Below are 27,143 nucleotides of genomic sequence, written 5' to 3'. Positions count from 1 at the left end.
TTTTAAGATTGCATTCGTATACCTCCCCGTGGAAAATTTTGAAACCATCATCACTTTCATAGTTCTTCTATTCTCCACGAGTGCCAACTTTGATTTGCCAATACAGTTTACCCATTTTTCAGTTTTGATCGATCTGGGTGGATTCTACCCAAATTTGGGTAGTTTTGAAATAGCGCGTGTCCTCCTCGTGGAAAACTTTGAAATCATCACTTTCATAGTTCTTCTATTCTCCACGGGGCTGATTCGCATTATACTTTTCATCGTATTTTTTTTTCAGTGTTATCAATCGTTTTACGCACACACCCACACTCAAAGATAAATTAAATCATAAAAGCTTTAAAAGTATGCAGTTTCCCGCTTCACCTTATTGAGTCCGAGCCATGATTACTTCGGCAATAGTCATGCATGATTAAAATCGAAATAATCTTTCCAGTATTAAATTTAATTATTTTTGAATACTGATGTATAATCAAAAAAGATTAAAATTCAATCAAAAATTATTAAAATAGAATCTAAAATGATTAAAATTTATTCAAAAAAAGATAATCTACAATCTAATCAACCATGATTAAACTGGGATTAATATCAGATGCTTATTTTTTAATCATTCGATATGATTAAACTGAGTTTAATGTCAAATTGATTAAATTTCAAGCAAAATGGGAATAGTTCAATTTATCAGTGCACATTCGCCTTGACACCAGTCCCGAAGTGACGTTTCTTCACATACATTTTGACAGTTCCTTATGGGGTTTTGCGTTGGAGTGAAAGAATAAGAAAAAGTCCGCCATATTTCACACATAGACTGACAGTTACATATGAGATTTCTCCATAGGAGTAAAGAGTTACAGAGCTCTCGTCAACGCCAATTGGCGATGGCGGTGACTCTGTAGCTCTTTACTCCAATGGAAAAAAATCCGTAAGCAAACGTCAGACTGTTTGTGAAGCATGGCGGACTTCTTATTATTCTCTTACTCCACTGAAAGTTCCCATAAGAAACTGTCAATCTTTGCTAGAAAAGACGATTTTTCGGCGGTGCCGTCAACGCCAATTCACAGTCGAAAATATAATTTTCATTTTGTCAACGTCAACAGAGATGTCAACATAAACAAGCAGAATCTCGGATCACCAAACAACAACAAAAACATAGGAAGTAGTTTCAGTCAGCCGAGACAGGAAACGGAGTTTATTCTAATTTTTAGTTTCATCTAATTAGGTATTTACTTACCAAATAACACAGACGTACTTTTCATCTCAAAAGCAAACTTCCCAAACGGTGATTTATGTGAAAAGCTTTCCAGTAAGATAAACCAATGACTGCAATCGGTAGTATCAGCTCGTAAGTAGAAACTCGTTGTCAAAGCTCACTAGATGGCAATTTTCTTTTTTATGTGGCTGTGTACGCCATGACAGATTTAGTGCAGACACAGCCTACTTTTACTCAGTTGAGTTTTTCATTGGTTCGTCGGTAGTCATGGCAAACTGTGCTTTCTCGCCTCGATATTGATCAACAAATTATAGCTCGTTATCATGGCTAACTCAATTTTTCGTTCCGTTAAAAGGCCTGACTCGTGTAGTTTTTGCATGAACCAGTGTACCGGACCGTTCCGACACATCCTGACCATCACGGAGGAATACGAGCAGCTCCTGAAGCCGGTTCTGTTGGAGCTGAAAGCCCCGTCTTCGCCCCCAGGCAGTCAGGGGTATCAAAGCTGTGACAAATGTCGCCGAAGAATCATTTCCTCGCATCAAATTCCGGAAAGTTGCTTCCAGATTATGCCCAGTGCCGAAGTCGTAAATGTCAAAGTGGAACCGGATGTGAATTCTGAATGTTTACAGCCAACAATTGGCGACGATGAGGTGGATGAAGAGGAGCTTCTTCAGCTGATACCGGAAACAGAAATGAGGGTCGATGACGAGTTCGGACAGGTGCTGGTGTTTAAGGGTTTGGACGATCGGTTGACTGTGGAGGAAAATGTCGATATACAACGGATTCTGGGTGGATTTGTGGAACCGGTTCGGATAGGGAAACGCGGTAGACGGAAAAAAGGAACTGCACCAGTTGAAAAGTCTAGGAAGGATCGTTGCTTCCCCATCCGGCATAGATGCCCGTTTTGCAACAAGGGATTCGCGGATAAATGTCTCATGACGACGCACATTCGATGGCACACAGGTAATGTTCTTTTAATGTGTGGATTTCTATTTGTTGACTTAAACCAAACGATAATTTCAGGAGAGAAACCATTCAAATGTGAACACTGCGGGAAAGGATTCTGCGAAAATTCCAAACTCAAACTGCATCTACGGACTCATACAGGTGAGTTATTCTACCGTAATTCGCATGGAAATATAGTACGATTCAATCTCCAGGCGAGCGTCCGTATCCCTGTCCCTACTGTCCGAAGTCATTCACCCAGTCGATAACGCTCAAGATCCACATACGGATCCACACGCGCGAAACACCATACGTGTGCGACATCTGCGACCGTGGATTCACCCAGTCGTACAGTCTGACCCTGCATCTACGCAACCAGCACAACCAGGTCACGATATACCGGGGTCGGGAGGTGGGAGTCCTACCGGAGCTCAAGTGCCAATATTGTGGGAAAATCTACCGGTCGACCAAGAGCTACCAGCTGCACGTGAAGCTGCACAACACGGGGAAGCTGTTTGATTGCGGACTGTGCGGTAAAAAGTACACCTTTGTGCACAAATGCAAATCGGACACGAGCAAGCCCAAGGTCTATCCGTGCCACATTTGTGGTCAAGAGTTCAAGCACCAGCAGAGCGTTGTGTATCATATGAGCAGTAAGCACAACCAGTTTGGGTACGATATGGATTGGGCGGAAAAGAAAGAACCCAACGACGGGGAGATTGTGGGAAGTTAAGTCGTGTGAGCGAGCCGATTGTATGCGCAGCAATAAAGTGTGAACAAAATTACAAATTGTACAGGAGTGTTACTATATTTGGAATCATCTGGAAAGAACTGTCCCTTATAATACGTCAGATTGTTGTACATTTTACTCGACTTTCCATCCCTTATAACGCAAATCGATTACCTCTTGAATCATGAACCGAACCTTACTACTCATCATTTGGTTCTGCTCCCTATTCCATTCCATTTTATTTAAATATTCCGTCAAGTCTTGCTCGTTATCCTTTTCCATTTTGAACCCGATCGTGGTCAGAAGCTTGCACAAGCGTTCCAATGCCTCTTCTTTGTCCTTCTTTTGGATTAACTGCTCCATACAGGAGCGCATAATGCCGCTGGTCAACATGGCGTGATTATACAGTTCTCCAATGAACTGAACAACTCGGACGGCTCTCCGCTGCATCTTGTGTCCTTCTTCGTCGAGTTCTGCCTTCAGTATGTTGGGTTCACTGTTGGCCGGATGGATGTCTGATTCGAACTCGTCCTGACACCGCATCTTTAGGCCGGACGTGACACTCCGGAAGCTTGAACCAACGTACATTGACATTGACAACTGTTTTGTTAAATTGATGTAACCTTCAGAACAGCTCGGTTCAGCGACTGCCTTCTCAAAGATCAGATTCACACATTCGTCTATACATGCTGTGTCGATTGGCTTCGTTTTGTACTTCATTAAGGCTGTAGTGAGAGTTTGGATGAACTCGCTTGGAGTTTCGTGCTCGGAACTAACGAGGCAGGAAATCCACTCGTATAGATCCGTGAATGTGCTGTCTGCCTTGAACAAATAATGTTTTAATGGATCAAACGATGGCGAATAAATCGACATGTTCCTATTTTCGTTCTTGTCAGCCACCGGTATATGGCCTGATTTGCGCTGACAGCGCTGAGCCATATGGCCTGATTTGCCGGGTACATCCATCTTTTGGTGTTGCTTGTTGAAATTGGACCCTTGTACAACAATTATGTCCAATTGCTGCGGCCGATCGGTAGCAATGGTAGGAATCTCTTCAGCCCGGCACAGATCCAACGCTTTCTCCAAGGTTATATTGGCATTCTTTCGCATTTTCGTCTGCAGATGTTGCCATTTATTGGTAGTCACAATCTTGTAAGTTATAAGGTCCGATTCGAGAGTCCCTAGTTTCGATACCTGCGCCAACCGCTTGAGCCGAGCGGCATAATCGTCAATTGACTCCTGGGAAGCCTGCTTCGCTGTGAAAAAGGCCGAATAGTCAGCAATTACGTTCCGGTTGGTAACCACCTTGGCCTTGATGGCACGAGCAATTACGTTCCGGTTGGTAACCACTTTGGCCTTGATGGCACGAAGAGCGGTTTCTGGGGATTCCAGTTCGTTCGCTGAGAGGTTGTAGTTCTTAACAGGTACACCGATGACAGCCAAGAGCAAGCTTACACTTATGGCGCGCCACCCCGATGGCCAGCGATCCATTCCGATCGCCTTGGAATAATCTGTCCAGCTCTGGACGAAAAAGTCAAAGTTTTCCTCCATGTTACCTTCGAAGGAGAGCGGCCTTGGCAGCAGGAACGGGAGTGGCTGTTGCTGTTGCATCGATTGCATCAGCTGTTGGAAAAGTTTGGTTTGATGCTCCAGGAAGGTTTGGAATTGGCTGGGGTCCATTTTTTAAGTATACGCACGTATCAACCTCAACTAACAACGAAAAACTAATCTGCACAGAAATTCAAAACAACCCAAAATTAAGTTCTTTTCACTCATCTCCCATGTTCCGTACGATAAGCCAAATTTGGGTAAACCGGCTCAAAGTAGTTTGCATTTAAGCACGGCAAAAAAAATTACCCATCGCTAAGTTATTTTAAATTTTTTCTACCCAAAATTAAGTTCAATTAACTCAAATTTGGGTATATCGCATATTACTCAATTTTGGCTTCTCGTACGGAACTAGACGGTTGAGTCGAATCTTTCGTTCTATTTTTGACAACAATAGCGAGAGGAAATGAAACGGGCAGAGGTCAAATAACTCAAATTTGAGTTTAAAAAACCCAAGCGGTGGGTAGTTTTGTTTTTCTGTGTGTATCTGAATCGTATGCAATGACATTTATATAAGGTCTGGGCCAGAGTCGTTGAATTAGGTACTGCAGCGTGACGTCACGAATGAACTCAGTGTTAATCGGCTGAACCTTTTTGACCACAAACGAAGTTACCAGACGACTTTCTCCGAAGAAATTAATTAAAATAAGGTGGTTCTCTGTAATTGGCGTCTTGCAGTGAAACTTTTCCAAGCTTTCGCCACCTACATTTCGAAGTGAGAACTACTAGAAGGAGGATAGTTTCCAAATTTTCCAAGTAAAACAGATGCTTTTTGGGGCAAATCGGTCCATAAAGAAAAACTAATAATTTCCCGTGGAAACATTTGCTTGAATCGTGTAAGAAAACGTGTTTGAAAACTATTTGTTATTATTTCGGTACGGATCGGAGATGTTTTCATGGCAAATTATCCATAACAAGTTTGCACCCACAGGGAGAGGTTACCTCCTGCGCAGCTGCATTTTTCGAAAAAAGGCGAATATGTGCGATTTCCACTAAGATGAAAGTGGAAATTAAGTGAATTTACTTAGGAAAGGTTGTATCATGCTGGTGATAATAGAGAATTGGTTGTATAGGACGCCAATATTCAATAAATGTTCATTTTGGCCGTTTTTAAGCAAACATATTGATACTCACAATTTTCGAAGGAAAACGCACCGGAACTTGCTTTACTCAACACGTACCATACTATAAAATGGTGCTAGATGGTATTCAAAGTGATAACAAGATGACAAATCATCTTTATTTTGAGTAATTGAGCAATTTACTCCTGTTTACATCATATTTACGATGCAGCATTGATGGAGCCGCGAAATGAAATTAATATATCTTATAAAAGTTCAACTGGAAAAGTCAAAGATGCACATCAGTCTGATCGTAAAAACGTTTTCTTCTTCAATTCAAATGTTATATTGTAAGGATTTTACACAGGCTTGATGAAAATTATGATTTAACGCTAATTTTCACGAATTTTATATGCAGTCTGTCAACATTATCATCATCATGCAGTGGCGACATCTGCGTTGAGCTTTTACGGCAATCTTCCAATAGAATTTTAGACCACTTTCCGCCGCTTACCGCCAGGTTCGCTAGTATTTTTGATTTGAATTAATTCAAGTTGGTTTTGTGTGCAATGATCTGGCAGCTCGCGTTCTCACTCGCGTTGACGGGGTGCTGTTTTCTCACTCATCGAAGGAAATTTTGATTAGAGTGAGAAATTAAGGAACAGTCAGCGCGGGAACCGTGTGCGGTACTATAGGTGCGGCAGAAAGAATGTAGTCGACTCCTTCGTTCTCACGGTGTTCTTACGCATGATCCAACGTTACGTCACACTAGATTATGCATACGAACGTCGTGATAATGAAAGAGCAAAGTTTGTATGTTTGGGAGCCTCTCGCATTCAACCCCCATTCCCCCACCATCCGATTGAAACGGGCCAGATGAAGTCAATGAGCTGGATTACCGAGGTGAAGCAGTCGGATAAGTTGTGTGAGTAAAACCCCTGTACGATACATGCAATTAGTGACGTCACTAATTGCGTTTACGTTGATTTTTTGGATTACTAAACAACCATGTTTCACGATCTGCTTCACCTCTCTCTGTACCTCATTGAGATGAAGTGGGTTTATGTAATTGAATTAGTGATTTCAAGCTGAACATTGCGTAACATTGACAGATTCTCTACGTTGAATTTTTCTTTGCATCACCACGGTCATGTAAAGACATTCCCCGGTATTTTCAGCACACAGATCGATAAAAGAAGCTTTTGTCTAGCATCTAATACGACAAACACATCAATAAACGGTTATGTGATAAAGTTATTTACGAAAGAGAAAGTCGACGAAGAGAATCGATCAATGTTACTTAGGACCTAATGCATTGTTCAGCTTGATTTATTAGCAAAATAACCGGCAGCAGCAACATCAGAGTGGCAATGGCGAACATGGGTATCAGTGGTCGGTCCGAATGTGGTTTCTCCCCGTCGTGGTCCTTCCCGCTCTCCTGGTAGAGAACGAGCTGTGGGATAGAAACTTATAGGCTAGCTTTAGACTAACGACCGATCGGTATCGACACGGAAACGGCAGGTTCGAGACCGGGTTCAAAATCGAAATAAATTTGACGTCTTTCACCTGCGGAGTTATTCCAACAATCAATACGAAACTAACGATTTTAAATTGGCTCACTACTTGACTAGCCTATTGGTCCCAAGCAAACGATTAACGTACCCCATTCTAGTCGAAATTCTAGTACTACGCAATGTTTGTTTTGATTCGCTATGAAAGTTTGACAGATAAAATGAGGGGTTATTGGTTTTTCCTATGTTTCGAGGGGTGAATCGATTAGCTTGGGACCGAAGAGAGTACCAGAGCTGAGCCAAAAAGTTGAGCACGTTATTTCGGGACCTTCTAGTCTTAGAGTTACCTCTATGGTTATTCCCCCTTATTCTGCGAGTCACGTGACTCTCTGTCACCAGTGAGGTGACAATTGTCACCTCGTGTGAGGTGACTCTCCATGTAAATCAAATGGAGAGTCACCTCACACGAGGTGACAATTGTCACCTCACCTTTGAGAGAGAGTCACGTGACTCGCAGAATAAGGGGGATTGTTCGAGTGATACACAACTTCGACGAGACATTTTAGAAACGTGCTGCTTCCGACTGGCACTTTAATTTTATTGACTGTTAATTAGAACATCGTCGTCGTCTTCATCATCACCATCATCATCAGCAGCTGCAGCAACATCTTCCTGTTTCGATGTATCGCTCGTTTGGAATGTTTGCGGTTCATTCCTGGTTTCCGGATCGATCATTGAGTTCGATAGTTCAAAAGCAGACGGGTTAAGTTAATTTTAGTCGTCTAACAAACAACTATAGAACATATATGTAGAGGAGGACAAGGTCGGTTCTTTCCTTCATCTTCGATAACGATTTTTGGTATCAATTACTTCGGCAACACAGGTCATTATAGGGGCACGTCTTGCCATGTCGGTTGCGGTTGCCGCAGTGTAGGTGGAACGGAACATTAACCTTCCCGAATAGAAATTTACATTAGCCCAACGTTTGATTTTGATGTCTACATCAGCATCGAAATCAAATGTATGCCTGATGTCAAACATTAGAAAACATTATGATTTAGTTGTATTTAAGCAACGTAACATGGTGTATACATCAGAAATTTTGGAACAAAATTTTGCCATTCTAATGTCGGTCTGACGTCAAAAATTTCAATCTCTTGACATTAGAACCAAACGTTTTAAGGATGTTTTCTGATGTACATTACGTTAGAACTAAACGTTGTTCGGATGTTTTTATATGTAAACGTTTTCTGATGTTTTCTAATGTAGATGTTTCCCGATGTTAGAACCAAACGTTTTCGGATGTTCTCGGATGTAAAAAACGTTAGAACTAAACGTTGTTTAAATGTTTTTATATGTAAATGTTTTCTGATGTTTTTTAATGTAGAAGTTTCCTGATGTTAGAACCAAACGTTTTTGGATGTTTTCGGATGTAAAAAACGTTAGAACTAAACGTTGTTCGGATGTTTTTATATGTAAATGTATTCTAATGTTTTCTTATGTAGATGTTTCCCGATGCTAGAACCAAACGTTTTTTGGATGTTTTCGGATGTACACAACGTTAGAACTAAACGTTGTTCGGATGTTTTCAATTGTACTTCCTGTTTGTTGTTCTCTGATGTTTTCAGATGTACAAAACGTTTAAAGTAAACGTTGTTTGAATGTTTTAAAATGTAGATGTTTACTATGTTTTAAGAAGTACAAACACTAGAATCTTACTTTTCAAATGCTTTCAATTATATTTACAACACATTAGAATTAGTAACATAATCGTGTAAACACTACACACCATTGTTGTTAGATAACATCATAAAAATGCGTACATAACTGTCAATGCTGAAGCTCCCGTTTCCCACCAGTCAGTTAACTGACCTTAGCTAACCTAATGTCATTGCGGCAACTCTCTATGCGGCAGGGGCGCCAATTTGTAGGTGACGAGGCACTTGGTGACATTACAGCGAGCTTGACGATTGTTGCAGCATTTTTTAATCAAACTAACAGTTAAGGTGTGTAGTGTTTACAAGATCATGTTTCTAGCACTAATGCTTTGTACAATTGAAAGCATTGGAAAAGTTAATTCTCATGTTTTGCACAATCAGAAAACATAAAATTGTACAAAAAAAATCATCCATTCTGGTAGACTATCTCTTAAATGCATACAGAATAGTCATTGCGTAAGCTCCCGTTTCCCACCAGTCAGTTAACTGACCTTAGCTAACCTAATGTCATTGTGGCAACTCTCTATGCGGCAGGGGAACTATGCCATTAGCGCGCTAAGAGTTATTAGACCACTGACTTAGGCGCCAATTTGTAGGTGACGAGGCACTAGGTGACGTTACAGCGAGCTTGACGATTGTTGTATCATTTTTGAACGAACTACCAGAAAAAGATGCCTAGTGTTTACATAATCAAGTTTCCAAATCTACAGGGCCACCCACATTAGATCCGGATCTGGCGCGATGCAGCAAAGTGACAGCTAAATATATTGTCTAACTATAAAATTTACGACAACGCAACGCAAGCAGATCTAATGTGGGTTACCCTTAAGGCCTGTGGAAGAGTGAAAACTGGTGGCCGCGTGAAAGTTTAGGGAAATTCCCCAATAATTAGCAAAATTTAGCAAAACACAAATGCTCCGTCCATGTGTCGAACCACAAACGAAACTCGTCAGTTGGTGGTGATTGATGACTTCCTTGGTTGCTTTGGTGGTGTCATGCCTTCCTTCGAAAAGAAGCACAGCCGTGGATCCTGGCCCTTGAGTTGATGAGTCCAGGTCTAGGTGTTCAATTGCCTCCCTGGCGTAAGTGGTTGCCACTCGGTTGCAGAACATAGAACGATAGAAAATAAACAAGAAAACAAAGCCAAATTGAAGATTAATCCAGGGATTTTGCAGTAAATATTTAGATGAGCTAAGACTAGAGAATGCTAGAGAAACTGTGAAAGACTATCAAAGCAAACTATGCACCTAGATCCAAATCTTTTCAGAAAACTTATCAATACGCATAGTTTGAACCGATGTATGAACCGATGTTTGAACCGATGAAATGTCTACGAGCCAGGTAAAGGGCCGAACCCAATGACACCAGGACAGCGGCATAGCGGTATAGCGGTAAATGTACATTTTAAGGTTAGTTAGAAGAACTACTAGAACTTCAGGGTAGTTCTATAAACATCAGAAAAATACCAGATTTAATTTAATTTAAGTTAATAATTATTCTGAAGACCTACAACTGAACAGAAATTCAAACGATGTCCTTTTGATATTCTTTGAATAGTTTAAATTGATCAGGTATTATTCTGAGAACCTACAACTGATCAATAAATCAATTGAAACTTTTCGGATATTACTACAAGAGATCAAAATAAGCAAGGATTGTTTTGAAGACCTACAACTGATCAGAAATTCAAATAAAGTAATTTAGAAAATATTCGAAGTGGTCAGGTTGATAAGGATTAGAAATTAAAATCTTGAGATATTTTTCGAAGAGGTCAAGTTGATCAGGAATTATTCTGAGCCAATGACCAACATCTGATAAAAAATCGAATTGAAGTCGTTTGAAAATTTCTTCAGAACGTAGAATAATCGGAAATTGTTATGAAGATCTTACTACACCGAAGGTCGTAGATCTTCAGAGAAACTAGCAGAACTTTAGGGAAATTAAAAAAAAACTTCAGAAAAGTTTTAAAAAACTGAAATCTTTAGAGAAATCAAAAGAAAATCAGGGAAGTTCGTAGATCTTCTGAGTAATTTACAGCACTACAGTAATGTTTGTCGTCGTTTCGCGAAATAATCACTACTTTATGGATGTTCACAGATCTTCAGGGAAGTTTGAAGATCTTCAGGGAAGTTTGAAGATCTTCAGAGAAATTAACAGAACTACAGTGATGTTCGTAAATTTAAAGATATTTTTTTAGTTCCTAAGGGAAATTTATAGAACAGAATTTCAGAGAAGTTCGCAGAACTTTAGATAAACTCACAGAACTTCAGGGAAGATCACATAAATTTAAAGATCCTCGTACATCTAAGAGTTATTTTCAGTACTTCAGGGCAGTTCACAGAGCTTTAGGCAAATTGGCAGAACGTCAGGGAAAATACTGAATTTCAGGGAAGTTTGTTGATCCTCAGAAAAATTTGCAGAACTTAAAGGAGGTCTTCAGATAAATTTTTATTGCTTCAGAAAAAATTGCAGAAATTCAGGAAAGTTTTGTAGACTTTTAGAGAAATTTTTAATGCTTCAGGGTAGTTCGAAGATCTTCAGAGAAATTCACAGACCTTCTGGGAGTACACAGAACTTCAGGGAAGTTCGAAGATCGTCTAAGTAATTTGCAGATTTTTAGGAAAATTTAACATAACTTTTACTTAACTTTAACTAAACTTTAACATAACCTTAACTTAATTTTAACTGAAATTTATTATAATTTAAATTTTAACATAACTATAACCTAACATCAACTTACCATATCTTTAACTTCACTTTAGCTTTAACATAAATTTAACTAAAGTTTAACATAACCTTTACGTAATTTTAACTTAAATTTAACATAACTTTAATCTAACATTAACTGAACTTTAACTTAACTTAAGCATTAACATAACTCTAAATTAATTTTAACATAACTTTAACTTAATTTTAACTTAGCTTTCACATAACTTTATCTTGAACATTACTTCAACTTTAACTTAACTTGAGCATAACATAACATAACTTTAACTTATCTGTAACATAACTTTAAGATAACGTTAACGTTAACTTAACTTAACTTAACTTAGCATTAACTTTAACTTAGCGTTAACTTAACTTTAACTTATCTTTAACTTAATCTTAACTTAACTTTAATTTAACTTTATCATAACTTAACCTTAACTTTAACTCATCTTTAACTTAACTTTAACTTCTCTTTAACTAAACTTAACCTTTTTTTTTACTTAACTTTAACATAACATTAATTTATTTTAACTTAACTTTAACATAACTTTAACCTAACATTAACTTAACTTTAAATTAACTTTAGCATTAATATAACTCTCACATAATTTTGACATAACTTTAACTTAATTTTAACTTAGCTTTCGCATAGCTTAACCTTGAACATTACTTTAATTTTAAAATCATTTTAATTTTAACTTCACTCTAACGTAATTTTAACTTTACTTTAACTTAACTTTAACAAACTTTAACTTATTTTTAACTTTAACATAACTTTAACCAAATTTTAACTTAACTTTAACACAACCTTAACTAAATTTTAACTTAAATTTAACATAACTTTAATTTAACTTTAATGTAATATTAACTTAACACATCTTTAACTTGACTTTAACTTTATAAAAACTTTAACTTAACTTTAACATAACTTTAACTTAACTTGAACTAAACTTTAAGACAACCTTAAATTAATTTTAACTTAAATTTAACAGAACTTTAACCTAACATTAACTTGACTTTAATTAACTTTAAATTTTATCTTAAATTTAAAATAAGTTTACCATTAACATAACTTGAACTTAACTATAACCTAACATGAACTAAACAGATCTTTAACTTAACTTAAACTTTATAATAACTTTAACTTATCATTAACATAACTTTAACTTAACTTGAACTAAAGTTTAACAAAACCTTAAATTAATTTTGACTTAAATTTAACATAACTTTAACCTAACATTAACTGAACTATAACTTAACTTTAAATTTAATCTTAAATTTAAAATAACTTTAACATTAACATAACTTGAACTTAACCTAACATAAACTTAACATATCTCTAACTTAACTTTAATTAAACTTTAACATAACCTTTACGTAATTTTAACTTAAATTCAACATATCTTTATCCTAACATTAACTGAACTTTAACTTAACTTAAGCATAAACATAACTCTAATTTAATTTTGACATAACTTTAACTTAATTTTAACTTAGCTTTCACCTAACTTTACCTTGAACATTACGTTAACTTCAAAATTATTTTAACTTTAACTTTAACTTAAACTTAACTTTAAGTTAACTTATACTTAACATAACATAACATAACGTTAACTTAACTTTAACGTAACTTTAACTTAACGTTAATTTAACTTCAACTTAACTTTAACTTACCATCACAGAACTTTAACTTTAGTTTAACATAACTTTAACTTTAAAATAACTTAAACTTAACTTTAACAAAAAATTAACTTTAAAATAACTTAAACTTAACTTTAACTTTAAAATAACTTTAACTTAACAATAACTTAAACTTAACTTTAACTTTACTTTAACATAATATTAGCAAAACTTTAACTTAAATTTAATCAAATATAATATAAATTTAACCTTTAAACTTTACCTTACCTATAACATCCCTAATAAACGGGTACCATACACTAACAATTTCATAGATGGTACGACCATACCACATAAAGTTGAGATGATATCCCGAATTGGTGGTTAGGCTCCTCTAATGGTTATTGTTTATGCGGGATAACTTTAAATAAAGTTTAACATAACATTAACTAAGCTTTAACATAACTTTAACTTTAAAATTACTTTAACTTAACTTTGACACAACTTTAACATAACTTTAACTTATCTTTAACATTAATTTAACTTAACTTTACTATAAAATAACTTGAACTTAACTTTAAATTTAAAATAACTAAAACTTAACTTTAACTTTAAAATAACTTTAACTTAACCTAAACTTTACTTGAACCTCTAGAACTAGAATACTCTAGTTTGAATAAACCTTAACTTAACATAATTGAACTAAACATGAACTTAAATTGTGCTCAACTTTAACTCAATTTTAACTTAACTTGAACGTTACTTTAATTTTAAATTAATTATAACTTAACATTATCATAACTTTAAATTTAACATAACTTTAACCTAACTTTAACTTAACTTTAACTAAACTGCAACATAACCTTAACTTAATCTTTACTTAACTTGAAATTTTAACTTAAATTTAACATAAATTTAACTTAACTTTAACCTAACATATACTTAACATATCTTTAACTTAACTTTAGCTCTAACTAAACTTTAACATAACCTCAACGTAATTTTAACTTAAATTTAACATAACTTTAACCTAACATTAACTGAAGCTTAACTTAACTTAAGCATAAACATAACTCTAACTTAATTTTAACATAACTTAATTTTAACTTCGCATTCACATAGCTTAAACTTAACATTAACTTTAACATAACATAACTTTAAATTAAATTTAACTTATCTTTAAGATAACTTTAACATAACGTTAACATAACTTAACTTTAACTTAACTTGAACATAACTTTAACTTTAACACAACTTTAATTTTAAATTAATGATAACTTAACATTATCATAACTTTTACTTAACTTTAACATAAATTTAATTTAAATTTAACGTTAACATAACTTATACCTAAATTTGAATAAACTTCTACTTAACATAATTTTAACTTACCGTTAACTTAACATTAACTTAAATTTTACTTAACTTTAACTTAACGTTAACTTAACTTCAACATAACTTTAACTTAACTTTATCTTACACATAACTTTAACTTTACTTTATCTTAACTTAAACATAACTTTAACTTAACTTAAACATAACCTTAACTTAACTCTAACTTACCTTTAACGTAACTTTAACTAAATCTTAACTTTTACTTTAACATAAGTTTATCTTACCATCAACATAACTTTTATTTTAACATAATTTTAACTTAAATTTAGTTGTTACATACTTAATTTAACTTAACTTTAAATTTTACTTAACTATAATAAAACTTTAACTTAAACATAAACATCGGGATCCGGCATCGGAATGCGTTGCATCAGTAAGGATGCTTAACTCAGCCGGATTCCTCCTGCGGATCAATTTTGGAAAATAGTTACATCAAAATTGATCCGTTGGAGGAATCCGGATGAGTTAATCATCCTTGTTGATGCTTTGCATCAGTCAATTAAATCCGCCGGATTCCTCCAGCGGATCAATTTTTGGAAAAAAATACATCAAAATTGATCCGCTGGAGGAATCCGGATGAGTTAAACATCCTTACAATAAGGATGCTTAACTCAGCCAGATTCCTCCAGCGGATCAATTTAAAAAAAAATAATTACACTTAATAACAAATTGTTCAATACTTACCTCTATTCCCGAACACCTCCGGAATTATTGGAAGCAGCCGGCTGAAAAAAAAAAACAATTACAAAATAATCAAAATTTTGGATCTGTTTGTTAGAATTTGTAATTATTTTTCAAAATTGATCCGCTGGAGGAATCCGGATGAGTTAAACATCCTTGTTCATGCTTTGCATCAGTCAATGAAATCCGTCGGATTCCTCCAGCGGATCAATTTTTGGAAAAAAAAAGACATCAAAATTGATCCGCTGGAGGAATCCGGATGAGTTAAACATCCTTATTGATGCGTTGCATCAGTAAGGATGCTTAACTTAGTCAGATTCCTCCAGCGGATCAATTTTTAAAAATAATTACACTTAATAACAAACTGTTTAACACCTACCTCTATTCAATTTCCGTACCCGTCCCTTAATCCGGAATTATTGGAAGCAGCCGGCTGAAAAAAAAAATACAAATTAATCAAAATTTTGGATGTTTGTTAGAATTTTGTAATTATTTTTCAAAATTGATCCACTGGAGGAATCCTGATGAGTTAAACATCCTTACAATAAGGATGCTTAACTCAGTCAGATTCATCCAGCGGATCAATTAAAAAAAAAATACACTTAACAAACTGTTCAATACTTACCTCACCTTACCTCTATTCAATTTCCGAACACCTCCGGAATTATTGGAATCAGCCGGCTGAAAAAAAAAAACAATTACAAAATAATCAAAATTTTGGAAACAGATCCAATTATTAGAATTTGTAATTATTTTTCAAAATTGATCCGCTGGAGGAATCCGGATGAGTTAAACATCCTTGTTGATGCGTTGCATCAGCAAGGATGCTATCTCAACCGGATCAATTTTTGAAAATAATTACATCAAAATTGACCCGCTTGAGAAATCCGGATGAGATAACTAATGCAACGCATCAATTTTTTAAATTACAAATAATAACACTAAATACCTATAACAAATATTTGAATACTTACTGTTAAAGTTGCTAATTTCCTTCGCGGCTCGGGTGAAGGAATTTGCGGTGCGCTCCGTGCACTCAGCCATCTTGTCTAGTTTGTTTATAAACAAACCAGACAAGATGGCTGAGCGCACGACAAAAAAAAATACACCAATTTAAAAACGTCAGTCTTTAAGTCGCCCAATGTCAAATGACGTCACTTTGTCGCCGGCAATTCGTGTGTAAAGCCCTACAGTAAAAGTATGGACGTCTGTCAAAAGTTGTTCCAATCGAACCGTCAAAATGCACCGCTTCCCTAATAAAAATTGTATGGTTAATTTGCTTAACGACGTGTTCTGGGTATCATCCAAACCATTTGTGGAATAGTTCAATGATTTGGGTTATCGTTCGTTTATGGTTATTTTTTTATTAGGGTTTGCTCGATTGGAACAGCTTTTTTCAGTTTTGTGGTGTCAGTCGTCCATACTTTTACTGTAGGGCTTTATTCGTGTGGGGTGCTGTATTCGTACACGGTAAGAAAAAAGTACCCAACGGCCAGTTCACTTTTACCTACTTTTGACTAGTTTGTCTCCTTTTCTCCTTCTAATATTGTCAAAAACGGAGGAGCAAAACCACCCAACAGGGGTAGTAACGTGTGGGAACCCAACGTTGAGTATAATAATATTTACCTACTGTTGGGTACAACTAACTTACTTTTGCGTTGAAAGCTAGTGGAAAATTCCATACGAATTGCACACAAGTAAATGAAAACTACTTTGACCCGCTTTACCTATTTTTGGGTTCCTGCACTATAGTGCCGAGATGAGTGAAAAGAACTTACTTTTGGGGACTTTTTTCTAACCGTGTACACGGATGCGGTATACACGCTAACTTGAAAGTACTCATTAATGAGTAAAAAAAAGACCCATTTTGAAGAAAAGTGGTTTAACTCATTGATGATTAAACAATTTTACCCATTAATGAGTATCTGTTACCCATTAATGATTAACAATTACTCATTAATGGGTAACAGATACTCATTAATGGGTAAAAAATTTACTCATTTAATGAGTTAAGCCACTTTTCTTCAAAATGGGTCTTTTTCAACCATTAATGGGTACTTTCAAGTTAGCGTGTACAGCACACTATGGCCGACGTTATGTTTAACGTACAGAACAAGAGTAAAATCGGTTTTCAATTGAAACGATAATAATCAATTAAAACACTAATTAACTCTTGCACTGTAACGTCACCAGGGCATTGTTTTACATACAAATAAACATTGCCCACAGGGCATGCCAAAACTTCTTTCAGTGATTTGAGGCTATGTCAGTCGTGCAAGAGTTAATGGTGGTAAGCTCTACCTTGTAATCGCAATGTGCTATTTTATATGATTGCGTCGAGGATCGCGCATTGGGCACGTTTATGAGATTATGAATGCGGAAACACTAATAAAAGTGCGGTTTTACGTTAAATTGTTGTTGTGTCTTCATCGCACATACCTATTCCTTGGTGAATGAAGAATAAGTGCGCAGAAGGCGTCAAGACGATACAACGTCTAAGTGCACTTTTATTAGCGTTTCCACTCTTCTAAAGAGTTCAATTTTATTTGCAATTGATAATGTCACAAAACTATGCATAGGAGGCATCACTGCACTGCAAGCCACTTTTTATTGTTGTGTCATATGATGTATTCTAATGTTTTATGCGTGCAAAAAATTACATCGTAATGAAGTTTGATTCTAATGTAACGTTAGGGTCTGTTGTCATTGGATGTATTCTGATGTTTTATGCGTGCAACAAATTACATCGTGATGAAGTTTGATTCTGATGTAACGTTAGGTTCTGATGTCATTGGATGTATTCTGATGTTTTATGCGTGCAACAAATTACATCGTGATGAAGTTTGATTCTGATGTAACGTTAGGTTCTGATGTCATTGGATGTATTCTGATGTTTTATGCGTGCAACAAATTACATCGTGATGAAGTTTGATTCTGATGTAACGTTAGGTTCTGATGTCATTGGATGTATTCTGATGTTTTATGCGTGCAACAAATTACATCGTGATGAAGTTTGATTCTAATGTAACGTTAGGTTCTGTTGTCATTGGATGTATTCTGATGTTTTATGCGTGCAAAATATTACATCGTGATGAAGTTTGATTCTAATGTAACGTTAGGTTCTGTTGTCGTTGGATGTATTCTGATGTCAAATTTTACATCGTCAAGACGTTTGATTCTGATGTAACGTTTGAGGCTAATGTATTTTTATGTACTTGGACGTCACACTGAAGTCTGAATACATTAAGGGTACAGCAATATACGTTAAAATTTAATGTATTGAAGATGTCTGCTGATGTTTCCTACATTACAATTTCTATTCGGGTTATTTGTAGGAGTGGTCCTTTGGCCCTATCGAAGACGATTCTCGGCTTGGGTGCGTATGTGGCTTGGGTGGAACATTAGCATTGACTTATCGACATGGATCGGGAGGTGTTCGTACCTTGCTACTCGTAGATTACGACACTCCGATACGTTGATGGTCATCAAGCCAAAATAAATACGCCGCTAACTTTCAACTGCAGCATAAAAACAACAAAACGGAGGAAGCTCCCTTTCACAATTAATAATTCAGTGCCAACATTTCAAAGGGGCGTAATTGCATTTGTAAACAATGACTTTAGCCGTCGATTTTTCGCGAATAAAAGCTCACTCATGAAAAATAATTATACCAGCATGTAGAGGAATGTCTCCTCTACCAACTAGCATTGTAATTTTGGAGAGGTAAGATTTCATTCGCGAGAAATTGCCGGCTAAAGTCATTGTTTACAAAAGCAATTACGCCTCTTTGAAATGTTGGCACTGAATTAATAATTATTATCCTCAACCGCTCTGCAGGAGCTCCTTCGGGGATAAAAGGACGAAAACCGCAAAAATTTTATCCTGCGCCAAGAACTATTTAGGCTGTGAACCATTTGCCGAGTTAAATTTAACTCGTGGTTAAAAGTGACATTTCGAAAGTTATTTCTTATGTTCGAAAATCCCCGTGCTGTCGATCGACCGGTTTCCGAGCCACGGTCGTCAAAATTTAACTTCTTGTCTGTCAGAAGTAACCACGCTCGGATAGCAGGGTTAATCGATAACTTTTCATCTGTCAAATTTTAACCAAAAGTTAAAATAATCCACCAAATGGTTCAGAGCCTTAGTAGCCTATTGGTCCCAAGCAAACGATTAACGTACCCTATTCTAGTCTAAATTCTAGTACTACGCAATGTTTGTTTTGATTCGCTTTGAAAGTTTGACAGATAACATCAGGGGTGTGTGGATTCATGCAGAACATGCAGGGGTGAGTGAAATAGCTTGGGACCGTTGTTCTGGTACTGAGTGAGCCAAAAATAATAATGATTTTCTTCGGGACTCAGTGGTCTTAGAGTTACCTCTATGGTAGTACCATAGAGGTAACTCTAAGACCACTGGGTCCCGAAGAAAATCATTATTATTTTTGGCTCACTCAGTACCAGAACAACGGTCCCAAGCTATTTCACTCACCCCTGCATGTTCTGCATGAATCCACACACCCCTGATGTTATCTGTCAAACTTTCATAGCGAATCAAAACAAACATAGTGTAGTAATAGAATTTCAACTAGAATAGGGTACGTTAATCGTTTGCTTGGGACCAATAGGCTACCTAAGTGGTGAGCCAATTTAAAATCGTTAGTTTCGTATTGATTGTTGCTACTACTGGATTGAACTAGCATTTTCACCAAATGTACTAGAATGTTTTGGTACTATTGTTGGTTCTATCTCTTTCACTCTACTCAAAACTGAAATGCATAAAAAAATGACAAAATGATACGCACTCTTTGCACACTGTCAAAGAATCATTGTACACAAAATCAACTTTGTTCAAATCAAAACAAAAAAACTAACCCATCTGGTGGATGATGGCACAAGCTTCCAAGAAAATTCTATTACAGTGAACCACATTATTTTAATGGATTTCTTCGCCAGTAAGTCGTCTGTCACTTCGTTTGTGACATTATTTTAATGGATTTCTTCGCCAGTTAGTCGTCTGTAACTTCGTTTGTGGTAGAAGTCCTCTGTTGCCAAGTTAAGATAAAGGGAATCTTTCGATAACCGTGATGCGAGTTCAACGGTTATTTTCTTGGCGTGACTCATTATACACCGACTCTAATGTCGATGTTGTTCATTTGTCAAATTGCAACTCCCAACACAGTTTACCCATTTTTGAGTAGGTTCAGTTTTGACTGATCTGGGTGGATTATACCCAAATTTGGGTAGTTTTGAAATAGCGTGAGACTCATACACCTCAACCGATTGTTGTACCTTTGTAATACAGTCATTGCATCCAGAACAGCGCTTACACGCTAACTTGAAAGTACCCATTAATGGTTCAAAAAGACCCATTTTGAAGAAAAGTGGCTTAACTCATTATATGAGTAAATTTTTTACCTATTAATGAGTATCTGTTACCCATTAATGAGTAATTGCTAATCATTAATGGGTAACAGATACTCATTAATGGGTAAAATTGTTTAATAATTAATGAGTTAAGCCACTTTTCTTCAAAATGGGTCTTTTTTTACTCATTAATGAGTACTTTCAAGTTAGCGTGTAGCTCCAATGAGTACAGAGATAGGTTATACAGATCGTGAACAAGGGTTGTTAAGTACACCAAAAAATCAACGTAAACGCAATTAGTGACGTCACTAATTGCTTATATCTTACAGGGGTTTCACCCACACTTAACCGATTGCTTCACCTCGGTAATCTAGCCTCAGCTCAACACGCTATTTCAAAACTTCCTAAATTTGCATATAATCCACCCAGATCGGTCGAAACTAACCCTACCCAAAAATGGGTAAACTGTGTTAGGAGTGACAAATTGACAAATGAAAAATGTCGATCGGATTCATGTCGATGTTCTTCATTTGTCAACTTGTCACTTCAAACACAGTTTACCCATTTTTGGGTAGGTTCAGTTTCGACCGATCTGAGTGGACTTTAACCCAAATTTGGGTAGTTTTGAAATAGCGTGAAGGCTCCAGGCAGTGATGCCACATATATAGATTTATCTGTAATCATACAGATTTTTTCAATATTTTTATACAGATTACAGATTTTACAGATTTTTTTTTTTTAATAAAAGGAATATTTTTTTTATATAGGGGAAAAGTTCTCTTCGGCAATACCTTAACCTATTATCGTCAGGGGGGTAAACAACGTCCTTGAGAGCTCAATTTTGGCCTGTGGATACATTGTGTTTCAGAGCAACTATTGGCCAAATTTGAGTGCTCTAGGACTTTGTTTACCCCCTGACGATAATAGGTTAATGTATTGCCGAAGCCAACTTTTCCCCTAGTTATTTCGTTTCTTCCTATTGACCAGCTTGAATTCACTTTATGAGCATCGAACCCAAATCGTATTTTTCACTAAATAAAATATCATTGTATAATCTTCGATTATTTTGAATAAACTTCTGATATGCAGATGTTCTTAATTTTGATTTCTTGTTGGGATATTAGTTCCACTTTATTTTTATTTTATTTAACCATGTTACAGAGTGACATATACGATGGTTAATTCATTTTTTTTTTATTTCGGAAAACAAGCAAACTCACAAACTAATTTATTGCAGTTTGTGACTCGAAGAGTCAACTGGATATTTTGATGTTCAAATAGCGTCATATTAGAAAAAGTTAGTAATGTATGCAAATCGGCTTAACTTCCAGTAAAAGTTTTGAGTTAAAACTGAATGAAGATTAACGGAGTTGAAAAAAAAAATCAAATTAACATTTGTTTTTTTAAGACTTGTAGAAATAATACAAAACACTTAAAATATCAAGGTTGTTGGTTTCTAGATTTTTTTTTAAAATAAAGTCACTTCTCCACAACTCGGTGTCCACAACATCGAAATATTGAACCATAGTAAACATGAATTTCATGGCTGCTATAGTACCGACTTTATAAGGAATTGTTTTTCTATAACTCAATGGTCCCATCATTATCGAGTTGTTGAGAGTCACTGTATAGCTCGCTGTATAGGCAAATTCTTTAGAAAGCATCTTTTGTCATTTTTCAAGGTCCTTACCTTTGAAGAAACTCTTTCTGAATTATGTATGAATGTAATGAAGATTTACCAAAATCCGAACTATGACAATAATAAAGAAATTATACAGATTTTAGACAGCCAGATACAGATTAAAAAGATTTTTTGCGATGGAAATGCAGATTGAAATTTGAAAAAAAAAATGTGGCAACACTGGCTCCAGCTCGGTGGTGGTTGAGTGGTTTTCAGTTTGCGTGTTCACGTGCGCTCGCGGACGCAGTAGTCAGTAGTCGGTGTGTGTTTGTGCGAAAAGTATCGCGGCGGTCGTCGGTAGTGCGAATAAGGTGCGTATTTTCTCCGTACCATCCGTCGTCATTCACGACTCTCGGTTTGCTGCTTCACTCACCAAAGTAGTTGATAGTGGCTAGTGGTGTAGCCTTGCTGCGTTTTTTTTTTCATTTCAGTGTGCTCGATAGTGGTCATTCCGGATCTACTGCCGGGTTAAAGTTGCAAAAACGTTGTGATTTCTGGCGATTTTACCAGGATTGCGTTGAGAAGAGCTTTGTGACAGTGAGATGGGGTACACTGGGATCTGTCAAAAGTGGAGTTGAAATTCCAGCTGGATGTGTGTTTTTTTTTGGCTTGCTTTGTGATGACGGAAATTATGTGCTGGTGAAGCTTTGGTTCGGATCAGGAAAATAGCCTTGAGTTGGAGTTTTCGAAGAAGTAGTGAGATCAAGGTCTCAGTGACTGCTGAGTGAAATAAGGGAGGGAGAAAAACCCCCCATTGGATTTTCTGAACGGTGAATAGACGCAGACTTCCGGTGGAGTTGTTGAGCGAGATTCCATCCAGATACAAAACAGGTAAGAATGTCGATTTGGTTTTCGATTTCAACGGAGATCGGTAGGGGGAGGGGGGAGGGGGGAGGGGTGGTAGGAAGAGGAAACCAGTTGACAGATCGGTATTCCTGGGGAGCTACGCGACACGCGAGTGGTGCCAAGATGGAGAAAATGGTATGAATCAAACCAGACAGAACAGAACGAACAAGAAAGACGTGCGAATCAGGGGCAGGAAAAGTGACGGAAAAAATGCCTGAAAATCCATCGCAACTGCTAAATATCTATCCCCGGAGTATAGAGCATCGCAGAGCAGAGTGCTATAAAAGAGGGTCTATTTATAGAGAGCGCGCGGGGACCAGATCGACGGATGGTGCCATCATCATCATCGTCGTTGTCCTCCCCGAATCTGCTTCTGCTTTCTCCCTATCGTTTGTTCGGTCGGGGGAGATCCGAAACCGCAATCGACTGATTGTCTTAAAAATGGTGCTGCTGTTCCTCCAGCTTCGTGTTCAGCAGCACATCGAGGAGGCTATCGATTTCCCGACGATGCCTCGAACCGGTCCGAGTAAGTTTCAAGGTTTCTAAGGTTTCCTCGATTTCCTGTGCCCGTCAACTTGAGGCGCACTCGCTCAAGGTGGAGGTGGTTTTTCCATTTCTATGCTACGGGGCGTTCTTTGTTTACAGTTTGCACTTGTTACGCGTCCTTCGACCAAACCTGGCTCTCGTTGTTGTTGTTCTCAGTTGGAATGGAAATCCATGTTAAATCTACCGCTGTTGGCGTCGCTAACTTACCGATGCATAGATTCATGATGTTTGATACTGGAATGTGCGACGAGGGGGCTGTCGTTTCTTCGGTTATCTTCTATCTAATTAACAATTCCATTGCTTTGTACAAGTTGGTATTTCACCGATTTTTTTTTCTTTCTGCGAGCAGTAATAAGAGTTAGCTTAGATATTGAGCCAGCATGCTGCACTGACGGTAGAATGACAGAACGGGTTAGGAAGAATTTTCCTGATGATTTGATTTTTGACGTAGAACTACGTCTTTGATTTCTGTATGGGAGTACACTTTGTGAAAACCAAAAATGGAACATGTAACAAATTAAGAAAGATTTTGAACGTTAATAACTCAGCTGCCCCTGGTCCAATTTCAATAATTTTTATCACCAATCGATCAGAAATATGGCTACGCATCGATATGCTTCCGAATGTTGATTTTTCAACAAGAACTATTGAAAAACTGGTAAATGTCCAGCATTGTCCAAAAGCGTCGAATTAACTAACAATTCCACCAATTACCTACATGCATATGCTGCTTCCCCAGCACAGTCGTCAGAGAGTAGTAAGTAGACGAAACAAGTCGAAGTGGCATTCGCCTCCGATCCTTGGGCGCGTGCGAATAGGGAGGATGGAATTGTTTAATATTTTGCACACTCATCGCCATATTCAGAACCAAACGCAAATTCTTCGAGATAACCATCCATCCGTCGTCTGGCTCGCCGTGGCGGTGTCTGACGTATCTCCGGTCTGATTTACGAGGTGTGCTGGAGGTGTTCCTGAAAAATGAGATTCCGTTATGCTGTCACCTACACTAAACACGCCAAGCGTAAGCGGCCATGGATGTCATCTACGTTTTTATGTGACAGAGACGCACTCTGTTTGGTTTCGGAGGTTAAATCATCACCAACTTTGGCAACAAAACGGCTCTTTTCAGGGCCACCAAGCTTATTACAGTAAAGAGTAGGAATAGAATTCATCTGCCTGTTTGTCCATATTCAGAACCAACGATCACACAAAATGCTCATGTAATCAAAGTGGAAGCAGGGGTACAAATTATTTTGATCAACCTTGATCAACTTTGAATCGCCACGGCCGGATATTTTCGATGGAAGAAGCAACAATCTAGCATCTAATTCGACGAAGACGGCAGGGAACATTTGTGAAGCCGAGTTATTTACGAAAGAAAGTGTCGATGAAGAGAATCGATCAATGTAGATAGGACCTATTGAAAAGGGACGCGAGATTTGTTTTCCGTACTGAGCTCCAATGCTACCGACGCCAGAGAGGCAGCTCCCACACCTGGACCCTACCAATCGACCCATCAACTCAACCGGGGACCAACGGCTTTACTTTCCGAAGGAAGGCGTGATCAGAGGTATTATGCCTTAGAACATGCCGGTGGCGCCGACTGAGATTAGACCCAGGCCTGCTGGGGTGAGAGGTAATCACGCTAACCACCGGCGCCGATATCTTTCTAGGTGATATCACGGCGAATGAGATCGACCCAAATTTGAGTTTAGTTATCTCAGAATTAAGAAATAAAGTGCAGGAACTCAGCGATGAGTAAATTTGCCTCATGTTTTCCCAGGATTTTCCAGGGAAAAATTCCCGAATTTGAGAAAAGTAAATATTGGATTCACTCAGTCTATTGGTACTACTCCGAGACTGAATAAAATTTTCATCAATTTCCTCATTTTCTGGCAGATTTTTAAGGTTTTCCACAGGAAATTATGAGACAAATTTACTCATCGCTGAGTTCCTGCACTTTTGGCGATTATGAGTAAACTAAACTCAAATTTTGGTTTATACACATACATACGCCGTGTACACAAAAGGAAAATAGCCAGTGTCGCTACTTGATAGCAAACTACTCATAATGGGAGGAGTCTTTGTAGCTTTCATACCACTTGGTTGCACATCATTCTGCTTTAACCTGAAAAGATATAAAAGAGCGCTGCTGTATGACATTAGCTCATTTTCGCTTCGGACGGCGTGGTGAACAGCAATAGCAGCAGTAGGAACAAGCAACAATTGACTGGTCGTGAATGATGAAAGGATGAGTTATCTCTAGATTTGGACACTATTTTGTTTCAAAAATGTTTTCGGAAGTGTTTGACGGATATTCTTTATTACACTTCAGTCGAAAGAGTTAGTCTTTTGATGAAAAACGAGAATTCAAGCTGAACATTGCATTAGGTCCTAAGTAACATTGACAGATTATCTCCGTTGACTTTCTCTTTGTATCTCCACGGCATATGTTACATATCTGTGAATTAGCAATATAATAAATCGTTTATAAGGTCCGTTTAGACTATCTGATTTCTTGGTCTGATTTTGATCGCCTCAATAATGAAAAATCTGCTCGAATTTACATTCGACACACTCTCGAACAGCCCTGTTTGCTGGTGTTCACACTGCTTGCACATGTCGAAAGAACTAATGAAATAATGAAATTGGGTTTATAGCGGAATGCTTAAATAAAACAGCAAAAAAAGGTTATCTTCCATTTAATTCCACTTAATTAATTTTGGTATCCATGACAGATACGTATTTCGACTACTAGATTTTTCTCCTTTAGTACTTAAGGGGGTTAGATTTTGATAAGTTCTTTAGAGGGAATGACACTGATGAAAACTGCACATTGTAGTCGAAATACGTATCTGTCATGGATACCAAAATTAATTAAGTGGAATTAAATGGAAGATAACCTTTTTTTGCTGTTTTATCGAAAGAACTGTCAATTTTGATTACAAAACAAAACTGTACCAGGAATCAAAAGTAATTATTTCCATCATGAATTACCGGAAAATTGCTCTAGCTTCGACAGGCGTATTTGGTTTTATTATTTTAAATAAAATTAGAAGGAGGATATGAACTTTGTGGAGTAGGATATGGTTGCTCAGGGGGAACACCGGCAGGGATCTGGGTTAGCTTGTCCTTCAAGAACTGCGATATGAAGATGAAAAAGGATTTCAAAACTTCGCCAGGATGTCGATACCATTTTTTGACAAGGTAGTGGGTAAAGTACTCTATAGATCTAAATGATTCCTTGAGTTATGAAAATTTCTGTTAAGAACTCAATTCTGCATGTTTCTCTAAAGACTTTCGGACGTCCCTGAAGTTTATTTTCTGTTCTCTGGTAATATATCTTCAGAGATCAACAAACTTTCCTGAAGATCTACAAATTTCTCGGTAGTTCTGTGGATTTCTTTGAAGTTCTGTGTGTTCTTCAGAAGTTCTGCAAATTTCTCTAAAAATCTACAAAGTTCCTGAATCCCTGCAGATTTAGGATCCTTAAAGATCAACAATTATCTCTGATGTTCA

The 27,143-nt window shown here is 37.0% G+C and overlaps 1 protein-coding gene and 1 long non-coding RNA gene across 3 annotated transcripts; one reads left to right on the top strand and one right to left on the bottom strand.

The window, feature by feature from the left end:
- Nucleotides 1–1,127: 1,127 nt before the first annotated feature.
- LOC135702914 (zinc finger protein 184-like) lies at nucleotides 1,128–2,922 on the top strand. Of its 2 annotated transcripts, XM_065223970.1 has the most exons (5): nucleotides 1,128–1,153; nucleotides 1,203–1,339; nucleotides 1,563–2,173; nucleotides 2,234–2,317; nucleotides 2,371–2,922. In XM_065223970.1, the coding sequence occupies exons 2-5, from the start codon at nucleotides 1,314–1,316 to the stop codon at nucleotides 2,886–2,888; spliced, it is 1,239 nt and encodes a 412-aa protein (XP_065080042.1). In that variant the 5' UTR covers nucleotides 1,128–1,153; nucleotides 1,203–1,313; the 3' UTR covers nucleotides 2,889–2,922. The 2 variants fall into 2 exon arrangements, with proteins under 2 accessions (XP_065080042.1, XP_065080041.1); XM_065223969.1 differs by lacking the exons at nucleotides 1,128–1,153; nucleotides 1,203–1,339 and having other exon boundaries at nucleotides 1,531–2,173.
- Nucleotides 2,923–8,997: 6,075 nt separating this feature from the next.
- On the bottom strand, nucleotides 8,998–15,623 carry LOC135702964 (uncharacterized). The gene is made up of 3 exons (XR_010517725.1): nucleotides 15,568–15,623; nucleotides 15,192–15,232; nucleotides 8,998–9,879 (listed from the first exon to the last, which is right to left on the bottom strand). It is a non-coding gene; the product is annotated as an uncharacterized LOC135702964 (long non-coding RNA).
- Nucleotides 15,624–27,143: the final 11,520 nt, after the last annotated feature.

This window comes from Ochlerotatus camptorhynchus, unplaced genomic scaffold (genome assembly GCF_037179485.1).
Source record: "Ochlerotatus camptorhynchus isolate MF236.1 unplaced genomic scaffold, CSIRO-AGI_Acam_v1.1 ptg000203l, whole genome shotgun sequence".
NCBI lineage: Eukaryota > Metazoa > Arthropoda > Insecta > Diptera > Culicidae > Ochlerotatus > Ochlerotatus camptorhynchus.
Note: the sequence above shows the minus strand (reverse complement) of the source record. Positions and strands in the feature narration are given on the sequence as shown.